The sequence below is a fragment of the Pectinophora gossypiella genome, chromosome 2 (assembly GCF_024362695.1).
Source record: "Pectinophora gossypiella chromosome 2, ilPecGoss1.1, whole genome shotgun sequence".
Lineage (NCBI taxonomy): Eukaryota > Metazoa > Arthropoda > Insecta > Lepidoptera > Gelechiidae > Pectinophora > Pectinophora gossypiella.
Genome location: NC_065405.1, coordinates 6148774 through 6169637, shown reverse-complemented (window position 1 = coordinate 6169637; position 20864 = coordinate 6148774). Strand labels below are relative to the sequence as shown.

The 20864-nt window shown below is 36.9% G+C and overlaps 4 protein-coding genes across 4 annotated transcripts; 3 read left to right on the top strand and 1 right to left on the bottom strand.

Annotated features, from left to right (window-relative positions):
- Nucleotides 1–465: 465 nt before the first annotated feature.
- On the bottom strand, nt 466–4039 carry LOC126377182 (inactive pancreatic lipase-related protein 1-like). Its single transcript, XM_050024880.1, has 6 exons — nt 3944–4039; nt 2701–2872; nt 2097–2245; nt 1687–1944; nt 1085–1415; nt 466–594 (listed from the first exon to the last, which is right to left on the bottom strand). Exons 1-6 carry the CDS (start codon nt 3993–3995, stop codon nt 537–539), a joined length of 1020 nt encoding a protein of 339 aa, XP_049880837.1. The 5' UTR covers nt 3996–4039; the 3' UTR covers nt 466–536.
- Nucleotides 4040–5181: 1142 nt separating this feature from the next.
- On the top strand, nt 5182–9183 carry LOC126377248 (pancreatic triacylglycerol lipase-like). The gene is made up of 6 exons (XM_050024973.1): nt 5182–5290; nt 7307–7358; nt 7792–7940; nt 8183–8425; nt 8504–8852; nt 9052–9183. Exons 1-6 carry the CDS (start codon nt 5242–5244, stop codon nt 9107–9109), a joined length of 900 nt encoding a protein of 299 aa, XP_049880930.1. The 5' UTR covers nt 5182–5241; the 3' UTR covers nt 9110–9183.
- A 741-nt stretch (nt 9184–9924) lies between these two features.
- Nucleotides 9925–15018, top strand: LOC126377257 (pancreatic triacylglycerol lipase-like). The gene is made up of 6 exons (XM_050024982.1): nt 9925–9982; nt 11834–11885; nt 12319–12467; nt 13037–13279; nt 13532–13880; nt 14830–15018. The coding sequence occupies exons 1-6, from the start codon at nt 9934–9936 to the stop codon at nt 14885–14887; spliced, it is 900 nt and encodes a 299-aa protein (XP_049880939.1). The 5' UTR covers nt 9925–9933; the 3' UTR covers nt 14888–15018.
- Nucleotides 15019–16234: 1216 nt separating this feature from the next.
- On the top strand, nt 16235–20550 carry LOC126377230 (pancreatic triacylglycerol lipase-like). Its single transcript, XM_050024937.1, has 5 exons — nt 16235–16358; nt 16710–16896; nt 17380–17774; nt 18350–18683; nt 20402–20550. The coding sequence occupies exons 1-5, from the start codon at nt 16316–16318 to the stop codon at nt 20445–20447; spliced, it is 1005 nt and encodes a 334-aa protein (XP_049880894.1). The 5' UTR covers nt 16235–16315; the 3' UTR covers nt 20448–20550.
- Nucleotides 20551–20864: the final 314 nt, after the last annotated feature.

Below are 20864 nucleotides of genomic sequence, written 5' to 3'. Positions count from 1 at the left end.
GGGAAACCACTGCTTCTATTTTCCCAAGAGAGTCAGCATGAAGGATATCTGAGGATCGTGGTCAGCATCAGGGTTGCGAGGCCCTGATGCTGACCACGATCCTCAGATATGAGGGACCGACCCAAGAGAGAGAAGAGATCCGATATTATCCAAATCTGTTATCGCTTTCGGATACGAATAGTCTGTATGATAGTTTTGGTTTCTGAATTCAGTAACCATGCCCAAATACAGCTGATCGGTTTTGACTTTTTGTTCTTTGAAATATAATATATTATCAGTAATCAAAACAATTTTTATTCTTTTTAAATAATATTACATAGAAAGCAATAATCGCAGGATGTACTACGTAAGTAGATATCAATTCATTTATATCAGATAGGGTTGGATAATAAAGTAAGTAGGTAATTGATTTAGAAGATAATCGACGATTTCCTTTAACAGTCTAGAGAAATTGAAACAGGTACAGAAAATATTGAATATTTTTTGTCATTCTTTTTATGTGCAATTTAGGTAACATACATTTTTAGATATTTGTTTTATCCCTGAGAGAAAGGAGGAGCAGCATTGGTCCGTAAAAAGTATACGCCCTCAGATCTGAAACAGAATAAAACATCATGAACTCGACAAGTCTTGCTAACAAAACAATCGCGGAATCTCAATAACATCAATCAATCAATAATACTTTATTGCACAACGAGATATACAAAGGATATAAACATACGAATAAAAACATAAGCACAATAGGCGGCCTTATTGCTAAACAGCAATTATTACTATATTACTTATTACATTACATTATCAAGTTATAACAGCTAAGTATTTAAGATTTTTCAAATACATTGGCATAACACTGTAGAATGAAAAGCGCAGACCAACGTCTCAGGGTTTTAGGTCAAGGTCTATGAGTCTGACTAGCACACTATGGTTAAGCCGCCTAAGGAATTATTCGGGATACAGATACCGACAACAAATGAGTTGCGCAACAAGGTGTCAGGTGTCAACGACGGTATGGTGTCATTGATAAGTTAGGGCCCTTAGGATATGATTAAAGTAATAAAACTGTAACATAAAAGCCTAAACTCACCCGAATTTGGGCCTCAGTCCTCCCATTTGAAGAGTCCCGGGCAGAGTACAGACTTGCAAGACGGCAGTCAAGTAATTGGCACACCTTCTACCGGTGAACCCTCCTGAAGTAATAGACTCGGCAAAATAGAAGATGCTTCTAAGATGGTCACAGGAGTGGGAATCACAACCCGGCATGGATTCCCCACCGTTGGGGTAGAAGTCCACTTTTGCCAGATCAGCTAGATACCCGTTGATACCAGCATTAGTGTGGATCACTTCAGTGTAAACTCCGTCGTCAGGGTTGAAGCGGTCGGGGTGGTTGATCCAGCCAACTAAAGACGGGTCAAGACCTGGGAAAATAAACAATCTTTACCTTCTTTGAAGTGTTTTTGATTTTATTTTCAATAATTCTAAAATCATTTGAATTAGCTGATCATAATAATGATCGAAGGGTGTACCAGGTAAATCTTCTAACAACTTTATGCTATTCCTTCTTGTAAAATCTAAATTATTATGAAATATACGTTGAGTGAGTTCTACTTATTTAACGCCAGATATACGTAATATCCCTAACTTATATTTCACAAAACCAATTCGTCTCAAAATATACATAATACGTACCAGTTACGTATGGAACGGATTCTCCTAGTCTAGGCATGCGTCTTGCGACAACTCCTGCCTGGTGACCACCAAGACCGTGGCCAATAATGTGGTACTGAACAGGGGAACCTCGTAAATAGAAGTTGACCCAATCGAAGAACTGCTCTACAGCGACACCAGAAGCGATGGCATTGTCCAAAGCCACTGGGTAGTTGATAGTACTGGCTCCAACGCTCCAGTCCACGACCACCACGTTCAAGTCTTCCGCGGCGAGAAGTGCTGGAAGGTTATATATTACAGCATACTTGTCAGTTTCTAAAGTGTAGTATAAAATTTCATTAAAAAGAGGAAATATTATTGTTACTAATGATCACAACTATATATGCTTACTAATAACTAAAACTCAAGGCAAAATAAAGAAGCAGAAATACCTGGTACAAGAACAGTATTAAGTTCGGAGGTAGCAGAGTCCCTCCAGCCGTGGATAAGGACGATGGTTCTTCTCGCACCAGAGATATTAGATGATGCCAACCAATTTAAATTGCCTATCACTAAAGGCTGGCTCACTGTTGGATTAAGCCTGAAAGCAATCAGTCAGGTAAAATTTAAGCACATTTCACGGAACATTTATTTCGATACATTATAAACTCACGCCCACAATCCCTAATGGGCTTGGCTCAGAGCCACCAGTAATCAGAAGAAAACTTCCAGCTACTTTGAATGATTAGGTACACATGGTGAATCATATGGTGATAGGTGATCAAGTCGTGGACAATGGTCTATCATGATAGAAAAGACACCATTCCTGTGTAGGTTTTTATGACGAACCACGGAAAAGCAGATGAACGCGTTCTTCACATTAAATCAAATCAAATAATGATTTATTGCACAAACATGGCACAATTTCAATATACAGACACAATGAGATGTTCGGTTTTTCGCTCCCAGGACAGCACAGAAGCAATATTTTTAGATAAGTAGAGGTAATTTTCAAAATACCTCTAATTTATGATGATAACGCTTACAAATCTTTACCTAGTGAAAAGGTGGTAGACATTCGATTCCTCAGGGTTATACCGAGCCGCTTCCGCGATGTGGTCTGCAGTCATCCACATGTCAATCAAGTGATACTGTCCAGTGGAATCATCGCGAGCATGTTGGAAGCGAAGAGGGTCCAGTTTCCTCAATATTGGCTTTGAGGGTAATGCTGCAATATAATTGGTATCGATATATATAAAATTCCTCTGTACATTCAATATACAAATAGTACCATCTTTGAGAGGATAACTGCACTAAGGTATGCTAACAAAGGCTTATTCATCAAAGTACTCTTCGATTAAAGAAAATAATAAAAGAGAATTTATTAAACTGTGGTACGCCCGGATAGTTTTGTAGCAGAGTACAAACTCTGCACATACTGGCCTTTTGTTCGGACCATCATCATTTTAAATTACGAAATTCTCATTCCATTCCATTTGCATTTCCTTTCATTTTACTCACTTTTGACTCACTGCATTCCCGACCTTCATAAAAACAACAAGTATATTATACTGTTTAGGGCCGTGCCTTGCAAGTCTTGATTCTTTTGTGAAGTGTGTATATTGTGAACTATTATGTTTGTGACTATGTTATTATGTTTGTGAAGTGCTTTTAATAAACTGTATATATTCCTGCTTGCTGCTTGCTTCTAATTTATCCCCGTCATCACCAATCATTCCCCTACTCTGCCAGCACGTCGGGATATCATATCCTCACCTCTCAGCGTGCCGCAGTTTTAAAACCATTGTGCTCAAGCTGATTCTCTCCCTGAGGCGAAGGTTTAGGGGGGAGCGACATCATATATATACCTGAACGTGTTATTTTTTTATCTCTCTATTTCATAACAATGATGTCACGTTTGAAGCCTATGATGATAATGATAATCTCTCTATTTAACCTCCTAAGAACCAGATGCCTTTTAAAATCCAAATCCCATTGTTTAACTATTGTGTCTGTAAATCCGATTCTGACGAGGTTAAATAAATAAAGTACTGATTGTAACTTTTCTAATATAGTAGAATGCCTATTTCTTACTAATATCATTTGGTAATATCTGAAATAAACGTTGGAAGTAAATAAAATAAATTAAATGTACACAATCACATGATCGGACACAGGACACATACAAAGGTGTTCTTAAAACTTTCCTCGTCTTTCGCACAAATATTATTTGTAAATAATATTACTTGATTTTCCAGAAGATGTATCTTCGAAGAAAAAGGTAATTATAACTGCTTACCCAATGCAATTCCTGAAAGGCAAACGATCCCTATGAAACCTAGCTTAAACATTTTAGACCACCTTTCACGTATGAGTGTTAATTAAAACTAAATGTTTAAAGGAAATACTGGGACTATTTATCAAATATCATATAATTTATTAATCTTAATTGCGTCATCATTTATCTAATTATATATTGTGAGACTGTGACTGGTACAGTCAGCTACAGATCGTTTGCAATAATACAAAAATAAGTTACTCATGCAATATCAAATCGTCCCCATTAGTGCCAGATCTGCATGTTCTTAAGTAAAATAACAGGACGAAAGATTAGAATAAGTGTAGTTACATAAGTGAACTCGGTTATGTATCTTACAAGCACGACCCACACAAAACATTACAATAAGTTTAGTTATATGAGTGAAGTCGGTAATCTATGTTAAAAGCACAACCAACACAAAAGCAAAATACTCACGATGCATTTGCTTACTTCAACGCAACATGAAAATTACGAACGAATGAAATTATATAAATAAAATCTATATGAATCATATAACATTTCGTTAACTTGCGTCAATCCGGTATACAATTTCATTTATTTTCATTGGCAGCCCGATAATTATAATAATAGCCAAGACTAAGTGAAGCTGGGTTTTACAAAGGCGTCGCGACGCAGGCATTACGGAGTTGGATGATAATAAATTTTCATTTGCCCTAAAGGTTGATAAAGAAATTAGTTATTTTAATATAGTGTTCTTTAAAAGAACAAAGCTAAAGAATGAAGCAAATCAAAGAGAAGGCGAACATCGTATCTTGTAAGGAAGTAAAGTGACCTTTGATAGGCAAGAATGGAGAATCCTACACCGACAAGAGCATGGCTCTTAAATTAATAATGATGCTGAAAAGAACAAAGGTACTTAATAATTTGAAGAGCGACTCTACCTCATTTAATGTAAATAAATTTACATAAAAAAACTGCCTACTGTAGCAACTACATAACATAACATAAATAGCCTATATACGTCCCACTGCTGGGCACAGGCCTCCTCTCAATCAACCGGAGAGGGTATGGAGCATACTCCACCACGCTGCTACTACTGTAGCAACTATACTTGGGAATTTTGCAATTAAAACACAAACAGATACTGCATTTTTATCTTAAATACGAGTAATATAATCAAAAAATAAAATATTGCAGTCATTCTAGATAATATTTGGATTAACTTTACCAAGAATCCATTCGGTATCGCTGCTTGCAAATTATATAAATCGACAAATAGATCCTTTAATACTTAGTTCATTGTCATTTTTGTGAAAATGTACGCGTTGGTGAAGTGTTGTCTTGTGTTGTTAGTTGCAACTGCAGGTATAGTGCACTTGTTATGAAAATCATAATAAAATATAACATCATTATATTCATAGATTCCTAAATGAATACCAGTTTAAAGTTTGAAAGTATTTTATTGCAAAAAAAAATTTAAAAAAAAACAAAGTACTGAGAGGGATGATTTAGCTCATGATTCTGAGTTAATATCGAATTGAATTTTCCGTTGATACTCGATAATTACGTTGAATTGATAACATAACTGCTCAGACATGTTCCGGATAGGTTTTATCTCTAAATCTTGCATGAAACACATTATGGAAACACGTTATCTTTATAAACAAGACCCCAAAACATAATTGAAAATTAATATATTGAACAAATATAAGTTTACAAACTACAACCCGACTACGGAAAAATCGCGCTCTAAAAAGTATGAAACATGAAATTACTTATCTGAAATTCTTCCAAATAGTGATGTTTAAAATATAGCCGTGGTCGAATGCCAATCTGTGCTGAGTTTGCTCACCGCGACGCGACATACGACCACGGCTATATTCCAAACATCACTATTTAGAAGAATTCCAGAGATATATTTTCTTGGTTCATACTTTTTATAGCGCGCTTTTCCGTAGTCGGGTTGTAGTTTGTAAACTTATATTTGTTCAATATATTAATTTACAATTATGTTTACGAAAATCCAAGGGATTTCCAATCATATTAATCATTATAAGAGGCATGCTCTCGTCGATGTAGCATTCTCCATTCTTGTCTATCAGGGTCATTCAGATGCCAATTCTTTGACTTCCTTAGAAGACACGACGTTCGCCTTCTCTTTAATTTGTTCCATGTAAGCTCTTCTGGTTTTTCTCTGTCCTTCTGTGATAACCAATAATATTCATTTTTGTAATATTCTGTATTGATATATTAATCAGCAGCGATACATTTTTGAAAATTAATCCAAAAGTTGATTGTAAATACGACATTGACAAGGCTAATAAATTGTAATAAAAACAATAGCCGGTTTATCTACACTTAAATCGCCTAATCTCCATCCGGTGAAAGACTTATTATTTTTAAACGCTCCTTGATTATCGCCTGTAAATAATAGAATGATATAATATATACTTTAATAAATTCAGTCAAGAGTGAGTTGAACTCGCTCGTCGAGATAGTGCCATACCAGCATACAAAGTTTGAACTGAACGCAGCGCAGTTATAAAATTTCGACTTATTACAATGCACTTGATAAGACTAACTAATATAAAAGCTCATAAATTGGAATGAATATTTTTATTAATAAATTAATTATCTTAAAATTTTTTGCACTACTTATTCAAACAAGGCTGTATGGATTGTTGACTTTTTGTATTATATTTTACGTAAAAGCGATTGTAAATTACAAAACTATTTAGTATTTAAGGTTAGAAGAGACAGGCAGACGCACAAACAGACAACGTAGGCTTTGTAATAGGGTCTCATTACTATTATGTACTTCAGTACTCAAAACTTTCATACACGGCTAACAATAAAAACATATTAAGTTTAAAAACTAAAACCTGACTACAGAGAAATCGCGCTCTAAAAATTATGATATAAGAAAATAGGTATGTTTCTCTGAAATTCTTCCGATTAGTGATGTTTAGCAATAAACCGCTGTAAGCAAGCTCATAGGACAAATGAGGGACTTTCCAGGCTACATTCCTCAAAAACAATATAGATGGCGCTGTACACATTTTTCTTCGTTTAACCTACTAATTTCATGGATTCATACATACATGGTTACATGGAACAGACATATTCATCTTTTATCTTTGTTTTTGGGAATAAATGATGGCCTTTTTTATTACACTCAGGCACAATTAAATCTTCCACCCGTTATTATTCTGATCAAAATAGAGAAGCAATATAGGTAGCAACGTAATTCTATACATGTTATGATCCATATATCAAGCAATAATTATTTTTATAATATATGCTTCTGCTATTACATTGTGTTTTGGAATAATTATTTACACGAGTAATGAGAAAATAGGTAATTATATTGCTTGTTTTCAGCTTACAGCTTCGCTCTTGGACCCCAAGATGTGGTTTTCCATCTTTTCACGAGGTCAGTATGATATTAAATAAGCAAAAATATCAAAACAACCATCACTACTTCGTTCGATACTTAATCAAATTAAATATATTTCATGAATATTAGACTTATTCGGATTAATATTAGAATTATATATGTTTGTTTCACCATAAGGTTCATCATATCCAGCTAACGACATCGTATCAACAGTGGCTGCAAGTTGTCTTTGATTACTTGTGGCTCTGCCCACCCCATTAGGGATTACGGGCGTGAGTTTATGTATGTATATATGTTTGGATCGTAGATAATTGATATCACATTGTATTCAGGATTTGTTCCCAGTCTATGGCAATAGGCTCGCTTCCTATTACATGGTACTTAACCATAGCTGGCGAGGTGTATGTGTAATATACTCTGCATATCCCATTATTAATATCATTATTATTCAAATCATTGCCTTCTTCAGAGGGAATCCTGAACTGAGCGAGCCTTTCCTTCCGACCGTCGAATCCATCGAGACCACAGAACACTTTGCCCTCAACAAACGCACCATCTTCACAGTCCACGGCCACAGTGACTCTGCTGGAGGCAATGCCAACGCTTTCCTAATTCCCGGTAAGTACTTACTGCTATTTTGTACCATACCAAAACTAATGTTATGAAAATAAGAATACGTACGGAAGAATGACTTCTTTATTCGGATTTGTTATTATAGATAGTATCACAAACTACATACATGCTCGGTCAATCTTTTGTTCATGCTAAAGACAACAACAATATAGTTTTAAATTACAGATATATTATCAGAATAACATTATCAGTTTATTTTTTATTCTTTAACCTCCACTTTCTTTCAGCACATCTTTCCTCTGAAGATGTAAATGTGATCGCTGTTGACTGGAGCCCTGGCGCCGGATTTTATAGCGAAGGTCTCGGCAATGCTCCACAAGTCGGCCAGGTCATCGCCACCTTCATCAACATACTTATCGAGACCTTCGGTTACGACGCTGAACTTATCAGGATCGTAGGTATCGGTCTTGGAGGTCATATCGCCGGCATTGCTGCCAGGAAAACCAATTCAGTAATCCCTCACATTGTTGGTAAGAAAACTTTCTATCCAAATGAAAAAATATAGCTACGTTGGACCTGTTTTAAATGTTTTGTTTTTTATCTTCTAGCTATCGACCCAACTCTCATCGGGTGGACACATCACACTGAGAAGTTGAATCCACGTTCGGCCCGTGTCGTGGAGGTGCTGCACGCAACCGCTGGTTTACTAGGCTACGACTATCCTCTGGGGACCATCGACTTCTACCCTAATGGAGGCACCGTCCAAACTGGCTGCGGTTTTGACACCAGCTGCTCTCACACCCTCGCGTATGCATTCTATGCAGAGTCTTTGACTTCTGAAGTGAATGGAGGAGAACGCTTTATTGGCACCAAGTGCGAAGACTATGAGCAAGCCACCAGACTAGAGTGTAACGGAGACAGAGATGCCAACTTTGGAGGAACTGATGTAAAGACTACGTAAGTTTTAATTTATATTTGCAAAAAATCATCATCATCAATCAGCCCGCATCATCCCACTAGTGATTATAGGCCTTTTCATTTTTAACCATCCTTTCCGTTCCTGCGCCAACCTCATCTACAACTTTAAAAAAAACATTAATATGTACTAATTTATAAGACACATATTTATCACTGAAAATATATGTTTATGTTCCAGCGAGACCGGTATCTACACGTTCATCACCAACCTATCGCCGCCGTTCGCCAGAGGCTAAACATAATGAACAGAAGCAATTATAACATTAAAAACAATTTAATAAAGTTTCGGTCCATCGGCACTTAAAAAATATTCTGCGTTTATGTTCTATTCTATCCCACCTAGGAACAATCTTAGTTCGTTAAGTAAATAAATATAATAACCAAATAATAACGTGTGCCAATTCATATGACCTATTCGCTTTCCCAAATGAATTACCGACCCCATTTCTGTCAGCAAGTGTCTTTTTTTACGTTTGATGAGTTTGCTCTTGGCTTTTGGACGAGGCCTAAGATGGAGCGAGCTCGCCTGTTCTGGTGTCTTGTAACATTTTTTAAAAGAATGTCTAGGGCCCTGTGTCGAGGGTTTTCTTGCAGTTTTTTTCCTCTGTTATATCGGCTGCGAGAAGCTGCAGGAGTTTTAAGCGGATGAGACCGAATAAGACCGTTCCTACTCTGTAATATTGAACGTAGGTAGGTTTTATTCGGTTTAATATTGCCTACTGAATAAAGCCGCTCCTACCAACTGTCGGCTCTCCAGCACTGAGTACTTCTCCACCTCCAGACCTACCGTCATCACCATCCACAACTTCGGAGAAGATGCTACTGGCAACTTCAATATCTCTGCTCTCAACTAACGTGGATTTGGAAAAAAATAGGAATAATAATCATTAGGTGCACCTAGTGACATCATTTCCTTTAAAGTTTAACCGATAATCCCGATGACATATTTATAGGACAGACTTGAATAATTATCAATAGATTAGCCAAATACTAATAATGTCTAGATAATTGAAATTTATATAAGTTGCTCGACACTAATGTTTATTGAGAATTAGATAAAATGTTCGCATTGGCTAAGAGTCTGTTAGTGGTGTGTGCTGCTGTGACAGGTAAGGACATGAATATTACTTCATATTCCCATATACCGTTACATTCCTACTATTTTCATTATTTACCACTATTTACAAAAAAAACTTCGTAAGTATATAAGTAAGTACGGAGATATTCTTCATTCATTGGTTAGTTGCATACTACAAAGATAGACCGTAGTCTTTGTACCAGCGCTGGTGCAGTTTAGAATGCGATATTGTAATAAAAGACACAGTCGCACATAATTAATGGTTATAAACTCCAATAAAATCGTTTTTCAACTTTATTCGGAAGCTTTTTCGAAATCTTAAAGTGCACAAAGTTTACGAGCAAATGATTTTCTACGTGACCACGTTTACACAAATGCGTTTCGAAGAGTTTTTAAATCTCATATAAGTAGGGTTACTAATTTTCAGTCTTTAGACATTAAAATCGATGATCGTCAAATTAAATGGCACCCATAAACGATGAAGATATTGTTCAATGCCATATAACAGCAAACTGTTTTAGTTCACACACGAGGAAAAGTAATAGACTTATCTACTTACTGGAAACACAAGGTCGTTTGGCTTACCAAAATCGGTAGCTTATCAATAATCATAATCCTGAGGAATATTTTATAACATCGATAAAAACTTTAATCAATGTGCTTACGTTTAATTCATAATTTATGTGTATACCTTACAAAATATATTAGTCTAATTTTATCTTAAGATAACAAAATAAGCATACCATCTTACAAAGGAAATGGAAAAAAACCCAATCACTCGCTTTGTACAATACTCAGGTTATTACATAGACTCCCCATTTCGTGAGTCAAAAGTTATTACGTGACACTCAGGGGTTTAAACGAGGAGGAAAAAAACTCTGTAATAATTTTTTACCATTATTAAAATTATCATTATCGGTGATTATAGTGGATCAGAAAAATACAGGGTGTTAGTGACATCGTAACGAAAACTTGAGGGATGATTCAGGCCATGATTCTGAGTTGATATCAAGTAGAAATTTCCGTCGCAAAAGTATGGAATGGAAAATAATAAAAAAATACACAAATATTGTATGAATTTTCCGACAAAAAAATCCACCTGATATCAACTCAGAATCATGGTCTGAACCATCCCCCTCAGTATTCGTTATGGTGTCACTAACACCCATACCTAATTGTATGGCTACCTCTATGTACTTGTACGAGGTGTAATTGACATCGTAACGAATACTGAGAGGGCTGAATCAGCTCAATATTCTGAGTTAACATCCAGTAGATTTTTTTGATCGCAACAGTATAGAATTGATAAAAATTAAAAAAAAAACTAAAAAAAATCATGAATGTTGTGACGGAAAATTCCACTTGATATTAACCCAGAATCATGGTCTGAATTATCCCTCTGAGTATTCGTTACGATGTCACTAACACAGGTATATGCAGTCTGATTGTAGATTTAAAATATGCGTTACAAATAGGTTGGCTGAAAGGTGATAATGATGATAGAAGCTTTCGTCAAACAACAAATCTTCAATGACATCGTGTGCCCAAGACTGAACAATAATAAAAACAGCTTAGTTCTTCCTAAGATAATTTAAAGGTTAACATAAAAAAATAAGATGAAGTACTGCTCGATAAAGACTAGGTAGAAGAAAGTAACTACTTATTAGTTAGATGTTTTAAGCAATGGCTAATCGTGTTATTAGTCAACTATTCAAGCTTTTGCAAAGAATGAACATGAACAAGTCAATAACGTAACGCCTGAAGAAATCTTAATAGAAATTAATAAGCTAAAGACTTTGCATTTCACATATCATTTGATAATAAATCAAAACAATAGTCTTTAGTAATATCTACATAGTACCTACCGTGTTTTGTGTTTCAGCCAGCGCCATCGAGTTGGGCCCTCAAGACATAGTATTTCATGTATTTACCAGGTGAGTAAGAGAAAGTAACAAAGTAGGTAAAATTGTTTATTGAATATTCTAATGTGATTTCTAGTGTCAGAAGGACAGTGTCAATGTAGATACATTTTGAAAATCAACTTTTTTTACGATCAAACAGAACTTACTAAAGTTTCTAAAATACGTCATGAAAGCTAACTATGTTTTAAATACCGAAACAGATATCACGTTTAAGTTAAAGTAAAATCACAAGCACAAGGAAAACTTATTTCAAAAGTTCCATTACTTTACTAAAAGGATCATCGTCGCTTATATTTATCCCATTTTCACGGGGTCCGCTTACCTAACCTAGAGATTGACAGGTATTTTACAAAAACGACTACCTGTCTCACATTACACCTGTGTGACATTACTTTAAAATGAAAATGAATATTAATTGTTAATATTTCCTTCTGTAACTTTCCAGGCAAAACCCCACTTTGAGTGAGCCGCTCCTACCAACTGTCGGCTCTATCTCCAGCACTGAGTACTTCTCCACCTCCAGACCTACCGTCATCACCATCCACAACTTCGGAGAAGATGCTACTGGCAACTTCAATGCTTTCCTCATTCCCGGTACGTATAACTTTATTATACAGTTTCTTATTTACATACCCCCTAGCACTATTTTGATGTGACTTGCGCTTGTATTAGGTTCTACGCTGGAGCTTACAAGCGCGATATATTTGTTTCAAGTGACAAAAAATGGTTGAATAAATTCATTTACTTCACCTATTTCCCATTAGAGTAGGCAGAGATCATGAATTCCACTTACTATGACTCTGAACTACTAATTTCGTTACTTCCACTTTCACCAAAGACTTAATGCATGCTCGTCAGTTTATAGTACTCTTGACCTGGTCTGTCTTTACAACAGCCTGGATCTGATTGCGAAAATCTCTCTGGTCTCTGAAATGATCTGGAAGTATTACTGCATTATACGAATTACTCCCAAAACCGCCACGTGGGCTTGAAGTACGAAGTATTATTCTTTATTCTATGCTTGAAGTCAACAAATACATTACCTAACCCGAAATGATTGCAATTTCCTTTTTCTTCTATTTGATTGGCGTGTTGGTAAGGTGAATTGTAATTTTATCTTTACCTGACATAACTTTAAACCGAATTTGAATTTCCATTTCCAGCGCACCTCTCATCTGAGGATGTGAACGTGATCGCCGTGGACTGGAGCCGTGGTTCTGCGTTGTACTCGCAAGGTCTGAGTAACTCACGGCAAGTGGGTAAAGTCATCGCGGACTTCATCAACATCCTGATCTCCCCCTTCGGCTACGACCCAAGCCTGATCCGAATCGTCGGCGTCGGCCTTGGTGGCCACATCACTGGTATTGCTGCTAGACAAGTCAATGGTGAAATTCCTCACATCATCGGTAAGTTGGCATTTGTCTTTGTGACAAAATTTTCAATAAAAATGATCTAATAATTAGAACGCTAGTTAAAGACAAATCAAGATTTTTTAATATTAACTGCTGACTGCACACTGCATACCTGCATACACATCTTCTATAAAAACATATACTTAGGTAGTCGACTTCTTCAATATCCTCGGGATGAACAGCACTATTGAACATTCGCCTATTTATTTAAAATCATATTCAATAAATCTGAAATTCCTCTTTCAGCCCTCGACCCCTCACTCATCGGATGGTCTCATCACCCAGACAAGCTGAACGCAGACGACGCCCCTGTCGTGGAGGTGGTTCACGCCACCTCCGGCACCATGGGCTATGACTACCCTCTCGGAGACCTGGACTTCTACCCCAACGGCGGCAACAACCAAGTCCATTGTGGCACTGACGACTCTTGCTCTCACATCTTCTCATACGCCTTCTATGCTGAGTCTCTGACTGCTGAAGTCAATGGCGGTAACAAGTTCGTGGGCACCAAATGCGAGGACTACGAACAAGCTAGGGCCCTACATTGCGACGGGGACAGAGACGCCACCTTTGGAGGCACTGAAACTAAGACCACGTAAGTTTTCTAATATGCAAAAATGAAAAAGGAGGGTACTTACGTAATTAAAAATAGAAAATTCGATATCCAACCTAGCCTACATGACGCCACTGCTGGGAAAAAAATATAGATATTATTAAAACAAGTTAAATATTGTAGGTTTATTAAACAGATCTCAGAATAAAAACGGGATATACTGATTACACACAACATTTTATCAACCAAAGCTTCTTTTTGAGCATATTTTTGTAGATATTGAAAATCAAATGCCAAGTAACAATTTCGATCTTGGGTTATTGTGATTGCATATGTATTTAGCAGGCGAAAAAGACAAAGAGTAGTAAATTAAATTAAATTTCTAAATCTCAAAATAGTCCTCTTCTGGACCTTTTCACCAGCCACATTACCAGGAGCAATCGCTTACCTCGCCAAATTACTTTGTCGAAGCATCCATAAAAGTTCTCTCTCTTCGACTTGAGTTACGCTCTTGTCAGTGTAGCATTTTCCTTTTGATTCTTTGACTTTTTTCTATCTCTTCCGTTTTATGGGTTATGAGGGGGATAACCAACCTTCATCATCACCAGCCCATTAACGTCCTCACTGCTGGGGCACGGGCCTTCCCTATGGATGGATAGGGAGATCGGGCCTTAAACCATCACGCGGGCCCAGTGCGGATTGATGGTTATTAACGACTGCTAATGCAGCCGGGACCAACGGCTTAACGTGCCTTCCGAAGCACAGAGGAGCTCGAGATGAAAACTTTTTTTTTGTGGCCACCCATCCTATGACCGTCCTTTGCGAAAGTTGCTTAACTTCAACAATCGCAGACCGAGCGCGTTTACCGCTGCGCCACTGAGCTCCTCTAACCAACCTTATCAACCCTGATATCAGAGTTACTATTGAGAATTACTTCTTGTTATAAAACTTTCTTATAAGTACTTTACTTTTTCTGTTTGTTTATTTACAGCGAGGCTGGTATCTACACTTTCATCACCAATATCACTCCGCCATTCGCAAGAGGTTGAAATTGATAACTGAAGGGCTACAATATAAATATGTTTAGTAAATATATTATTCAATTAAAATTCGTGTTTAAATCATTTCCCACTTAATATTTTTATATTTAAATTTATAAATAAAATTATTTGATGATTAATGATTTCTTTTTTGACAGAGTTGAATTTAGTAAGTACTTCTTTACAAATAACTTTACCGGGTAGTTATACAACCTAGTAGATATAATTGTTTTTCAATCGTAGATAATTATCAGTCTTACGTTGAAGAGATTAATTTATAATAAATCTTTTCTAAAACCTTGAAGGTTTAAAGGTTATATAGCACACACAGTGTGTTTTATTATAGTGGTTAAAAGGTCACTAAATCGGAACCTAAACCCTATCGAATTGAATAATCTCTATAAGAATAACCTCTACAGAAATGAGCTACTTGTGACTCAACGCTTAGACAAAATAATTAAGATCATAAAGAAATTGTGAAAATAGAGATATTCCCACTAAGGTTCTCTATTTTTACTCATAAAATTTTATGTATTAATTTACCATGGCATACTGTTACTTGTCCTATTATTAGTTACGCATCGTATTAATTTGTCATAACTTTTTTAGCATAATTTTGAAACTCATAACTACTATAAGCATAACAATTAATGACAATAATGATATATAAGCATAATTATTATAAGCATAAAAACTATACTCCGAATAAGAAAAGTTTTGGCACAACTTTGAACATGTTCGAAATTTACTTTTACCTAGTATTATATGATCTGTGCTTTTTACCTTGGCTGCAGTTGGTTCATAATTGTGACTTTTTATAATTTTTGACACTATTTCATGCTGTTGGTCATCATTCAGTATACTTTTCGTGTGTAAAATAAACATGCACCCTAACCTACTGTTATGCATGGTAAAAAATAAGACAAAACACTATTATTCTAAAACAGAATTATGGATACCTACCTATTTATATGCGAATCAAAATTATACCAACAAATATTAGTCCAAAAATAAGTTATACCGAACAAACCAGTATTCCTAGATATTATTATGGGATAGTACCATTATGCTAAAAAACGTTATGCAAAAAGGATAATGATAATTAAAATTATGACAAAAACATTTATATGCATTTTAAGAGAATCCCTCCCACTTCCACTGCTCAAGCCTGCCGTCGTATAAGAAAATCGAGGTGTGCATATTTTTTTACTATCGTTTCCACAACAAATGTTCTTTAATCCTCCTGTACTATTCAATATAAATATAAATAGAACACCTATTATTGTCCACGTGATAATCACAACGTAAGCTCGTTTTATTAATCCAATCCTGGTTTTAAATATCAGACATTGATTGATTCTGATTACACGATTATTGGTACAGTAGAAATTTTGGCAGTTAGCAGGTCTACAAGTCAATCGACTTCGGACCGTAGCCATGATAAAACTACTGTTGATAGTTTGGGCTGCTTTCGTTGCAGGCAAGTTCAATTTTATTATAAGCATTTCATTAATTTATAACCGTGATGATAATATGACAGATGCTTTCAACATCTTCATCATTATCATCATATTTCATCCCACTGCTTGCTACATAATCGTGCATATTTTGTAACTTTTGCGCCCTTTGCGGATGCAAATTTAAATGTTAAGCTAAATGTTTTGTATGTAGTGGTACAAAACATTTTAACTTGTCCTTATGTGTAGTTTATGTTATAAATAGTACTCGTATTATCTTGTTGTCAAGTTCAATAGTTACGTATGACGTAATAAATCACTAGGCATAATTAATTTCATAACCAATTAATATTCCAATAAGCTCTGTGATACAGTTAGCCACGCTGGGCCGGTGCCGTCAGTTCCTGGAGACAACAGCCATTATGTAGAGGGTGAGAGCCGTTACATATGGATGTCCGATGACGACACAGAGCCACGTCTCGTGGACCTCCAAGAACCAGTCGATGAAGATTTGCTGCTCACCAGAAATGGCGCCAACAATCAATACTGGCTCTATACCAGGTGTATACCTTTGTTTAATCTTTAAAATGTTTTATTGAACGTTATGATAAATAGTATTCATTTGTATGATTCCAAATCGTTTCAAAATATGTTATGGCTTATTCTTCTCTTCTATCGTGGGGGTTGTGAGGTGGATTACCAACCGCATCAACCCTGGTATGAGCCGCCAAAGGCCTCTGGCATAACTCATGTGACGATTACTAACTTACATCAGTAGGTAGTATTCGGGACCGATGGCTTAACGTGCATTCCGAAGCATGGATGATCTTACTTTCGGACAATCAAGTGATCAGCCTGTAATGTCCTAACCAAACTAGGGATCACATAGTGATTTTTATGATATGTCCGGGATTTGAACCCGGGACCTCCGAATCGTGAGCCCAACGCTCAAACCACTGGACCACGGAGGCCGGAGAAGAGAAGAAGAAGAAAATGGCTTATTAAAGTAAAAGCGTCTAACATCGTAACTAACTTTTGTTCAAGGTCCAACCCCACCAATCCTCAGCAAATTGTTCACGGCAATGCTAACACTATATGGAATTCGAACTATGGAACCAACCTGCCTGTGAAGATCCTTGTCCACGGTTGGACTGGCAGCATGAACAGTGGCATGAACCCCCTCCTCACGTCAGCGTTCCTTGCTGTTATGAACTGCAATGTCATCGTCGTCGACTGGCGAGGCGTGGCCGGTGGCAATTACGTTAACGCCGTAAACGGAGTCCCAAATGTCGGCCAACATGTAGGAAACTTCTTAACTTGGCTCATCAACACCACCCGTGGCAACTGGAACAACGTGCATCTTGTTGGCTTCAGTCTTGGCGCTCACGTCGTTGGCAATGCTGGACGTACAACTGGCAACCGCCCGGCTAGAGTTACTGGTAAGCTGAGCTGGTAAGATAGTACTAACTACATCCAACTCGGACAATAAATGTTATTGTTCACTTGTGTCAGCGCCTCATTCATGCTGCCAAGTAGTGAAAGTGATATCATTAAAATAGTAAAAGATCAATAATTATTACTAATTCATATAAACATTGTTGAAAACCACTTCATCTGTTTTATATGTCAATACCTGATTTTCTGAAAAAGTAAGATGATTCCGTGCTTTAGAATGCACGTAATGTCGTTAGTCCCGGGCTACTGGTCTAAACACCTTTACCACCCCACATTGGAGCAACGCTGCTCCAGTGAAGCGTTTGCTGCAGCATGCGCTGGAGCATACTCCATAGCCCCTCCAGCTGATTGAGGGGAGACCTATAGGAATCTGCAAGGGTCCCGGCAGTGGGACGTATAAAGGCTACTCATCACCATCATCACCAGCCCATTAACGTCCCCACTGCTGGGGCACGGGCCTTCCCTATGGATGGATAGGGAGATCGGGCCTTAAACCATCACGCGGGCCCAGTGCGGATTGGTGGTTATTAAATTGTTATTATTATTCATTGGTTCACAGGATTAGACCCCGCTGGTCCTTTGTGGCATTCAAATGGAAATGCCTTGCGCGCTTCGGATGGACAATACGTGGAGGCTATTCATACGGATGGTTATCTTCAGGGGATCATGACAGCTATTGGGCAGGCTAACTTCTACCCCAACGGAGGCAGAAATCCTCAACCTGGTTGCTCAGATAGTATCTGTTCCCATGATCGGGCGCCTAGTCTGTTCGCAGTAACGATCCGGTATAACAGACACATCGGAAGACTGTGCGCAAACCTTTCACAGGCTCAGAGCAACAGTTGCACTGGCAGTACTTTCCATATGGGCAACAGTATTATCAATAAACGAGGGTAAGTCCATTAGAGGCAGTCAAATATTTTCAAGCTGGTGGTTCTAGTACTGTACAGTCATGACCAATATGATGTACCCACTTTAGGACTCTGTCGCACTAACATATTTGACATTTAGTGAGACTTACAGTTCAATTTGTCAAAAAAGTTAATGTGACATGGTACCAAAATGTATACATATTAATGCTCGTGACATTATACATAAGTACTTAATTGTAAGTTTTGTCCGCAAAATTGATATTTATAGAGCTGTGGCACCATACAAATCGGTGAATCATCATGAGGTGGTCAAAGTGTCCCAAGGGATTGAAAAGGCCACATTGTAACAATTCATCTAAGAAAGCATATTTCTATTTGACATTGGTATTCCTGCAGACGCCAACTAATTATATATTATTTTAAGTTATAAAAGTACCTGTCATTTTCTTATCCGCTAAAAAAGAAAGGGACGGGTAATCGACAGGCATAACAATTAGGGAACACACGTCAATTTTAAGCACAAATCTAAACCAACCGTCTAAAAATTTTACATCAGTCAATAACCCGACACATTCATTTACTCATTCTTCCTAAAATTAAGAGCTGTGAATCATCCGTCCCTTTCCTTTTCGACGGATATGAAAATGACGGATATAACTTAAAATAAAATTAGGCGGTGTTTGCAGGAATCGGGGCCATTATTAAGTAGAGAGCACGTTAAACGGATTGCATAGCAGCGAGGTTATTCATTCCTTTTAAAAATTAACTTAACTAATTGTTGACAATCATCCGTCCTTTTCCTTTTAGGCGGATAAGAAAATGACGGGTATAACTTAAAAAAATTAGGAGGTGTCTGCAGGAATATGCAGGAATATATATAGGGCCATTGCACACTTACTTTTATATGCGCAAATGTCAAATCGAACTTGTTTCAATGTGGCCTTTTTAACCCCCCTAGTATAGTATTTCGCTGCATCCATGCATCAGCAGCATGCTAGACTAATAGGTTAGAAATAGTTAAAATATGAAATGAACATGAAAGACAAGAAGGCCAACAATATACCACCGGCAACGGAAGTATAAAGGCTTATTAGAACTACTTAATTCAAATCAAATACGTTGGTAATTGATGATAATGTGTTGACATAACACACAAATACAATACAACTTGGGCGGCCTTATTGCTTTAGAGCAATTACTACCAGGCAACCGCTACCAAGAACCAAACATTTACTAAACTTGGATGTGGGATAGTGCAACAAGAAATAAATAGAAGTAAACTTTAGTTAATATAATAAATACCTACTCAATATAATATAATACATATTTACCAAATTATACCTGCTAACTAAGCTGTTTTTACGCCTGTACATATTGTATTAATTTCATCACCATCATCTCCGGTCCGCTTACCTAACCTGAAAATTTGACAGGACTGTTTTTTTGCCCAAAAGTGACTGCCTGTCTGACCTTCCAACCGCGAAGGGAAAACCGTCACATACCTCCGAAAATGCATTCTTCGGGAATGACGGTTTCCGCACGATCTTTTCCTTTACCGCTGCGAGCACGTGATAATCATTAATGATCCAAACATGAATTCGAAAACAAATTCGACATACATTGGTTTAGGCCTGTGCTGGAATTCGAACCTACGTCCTCAAAGTGAGAGGCAAGCGTTCTACCAACTGGGCTACCACGGTTCTGATATTGTATTAATTTAATAGTTTCATTTGTTTCAGAAACGGCATCTACGGTCTTCAAACTGGCGCATCTTGGCCATATTAATTACAATACTAATAATAATAATCCTTGATGATATCAGGTTGTTTGATTTATACTTTAATTTTTACAATTTATAATGAAATGAATAAAAAATCAGGAATATATACCTACTTGACTTTTAATAGCGAAATATGTACCACGTTATTTTATTAAGTACAAATACCTACAGGTGTTAGTGACATCGTAACGAAAATTTTGAGGGATGATTCAGACCATGATTTTGAGCTGATATCAAGTGGAATTTTCGGTCGCAAAAGTATAGAACTGAAAATAATTAAAAAGCACAAAATAAATCTCGAAATTTGCGGCGGAAAATTCCACTCAATATCAACTCAAATCATGGTCTCTCAGCCCCTCAGTATTCGTTACAGTGTCAATAACACCAATACGTACTTGTATGGCTACCTGTACCTACGTACT

Bases quoted from the DNA above. Each gene is read 5' to 3' on its own strand.
- LOC126377248 (XM_050024973.1), top strand. From the start codon at position 5,242: ATGTACGCGTTGGTGAAGTGTTGTCTTGTGTTGTTAGTTGCAACTGCA. The intron at 7,359-7,791 runs GTCAGTATGATA...TGCCTTCTTCAG, and splicing joins GTTTTCCATCTTTTCACGAG to AGGGAATCCTGAACTGAGCG. The intron at 7,941-8,182 runs GTAAGTACTTAC...ACTTTCTTTCAG, and splicing joins CAACGCTTTCCTAATTCCCG to CACATCTTTCCTCTGAAGAT.
- LOC126377182 (XM_050024880.1), bottom strand. From the start codon at position 3,995: ATGTTTAAGCTAGGTTTCATAGGGATCGTTTGCCTTTCAGGAATTGCA. The intron at 2,246-2,700 runs GTAAAGATTTGT...GATTGCTTTCAG, and splicing joins GTCTACCACCTTTTCACTAG to GCTTAATCCAACAGTGAGCC. The intron at 595-1,084 runs GTGAGTTTAGGC...ATTCTGTTTCAG, and splicing joins GGACTGAGGCCCAAATTCGG to ATCTGAGGGCGTATACTTTT.
- LOC126377230 (XM_050024937.1), top strand. From the start codon at position 16,316: ATGATAAAACTACTGTTGATAGTTTGGGCTGCTTTCGTTGCAG. The intron at 16,359-16,709 runs GCAAGTTCAATT...TCTGTGATACAG, and splicing joins TTGGGCTGCTTTCGTTGCAG to TTAGCCACGCTGGGCCGGTG. The intron at 18,684-20,401 runs GTAAGTCCATTA...CATTTGTTTCAG, and splicing joins AGTATTATCAATAAACGAGG to AAACGGCATCTACGGTCTTC.
- LOC126377257 (XM_050024982.1), top strand. From the start codon at position 9,934: ATGTTCGCATTGGCTAAGAGTCTGTTAGTGGTGTGTGCTGCTGTGACA. The intron at 11,886-12,318 runs GTGAGTAAGAGA...GTAACTTTCCAG, and splicing joins GTATTTCATGTATTTACCAG to GCAAAACCCCACTTTGAGTG. The intron at 13,280-13,531 runs GTAAGTTGGCAT...TTCCTCTTTCAG, and splicing joins TGAAATTCCTCACATCATCG to CCCTCGACCCCTCACTCATC.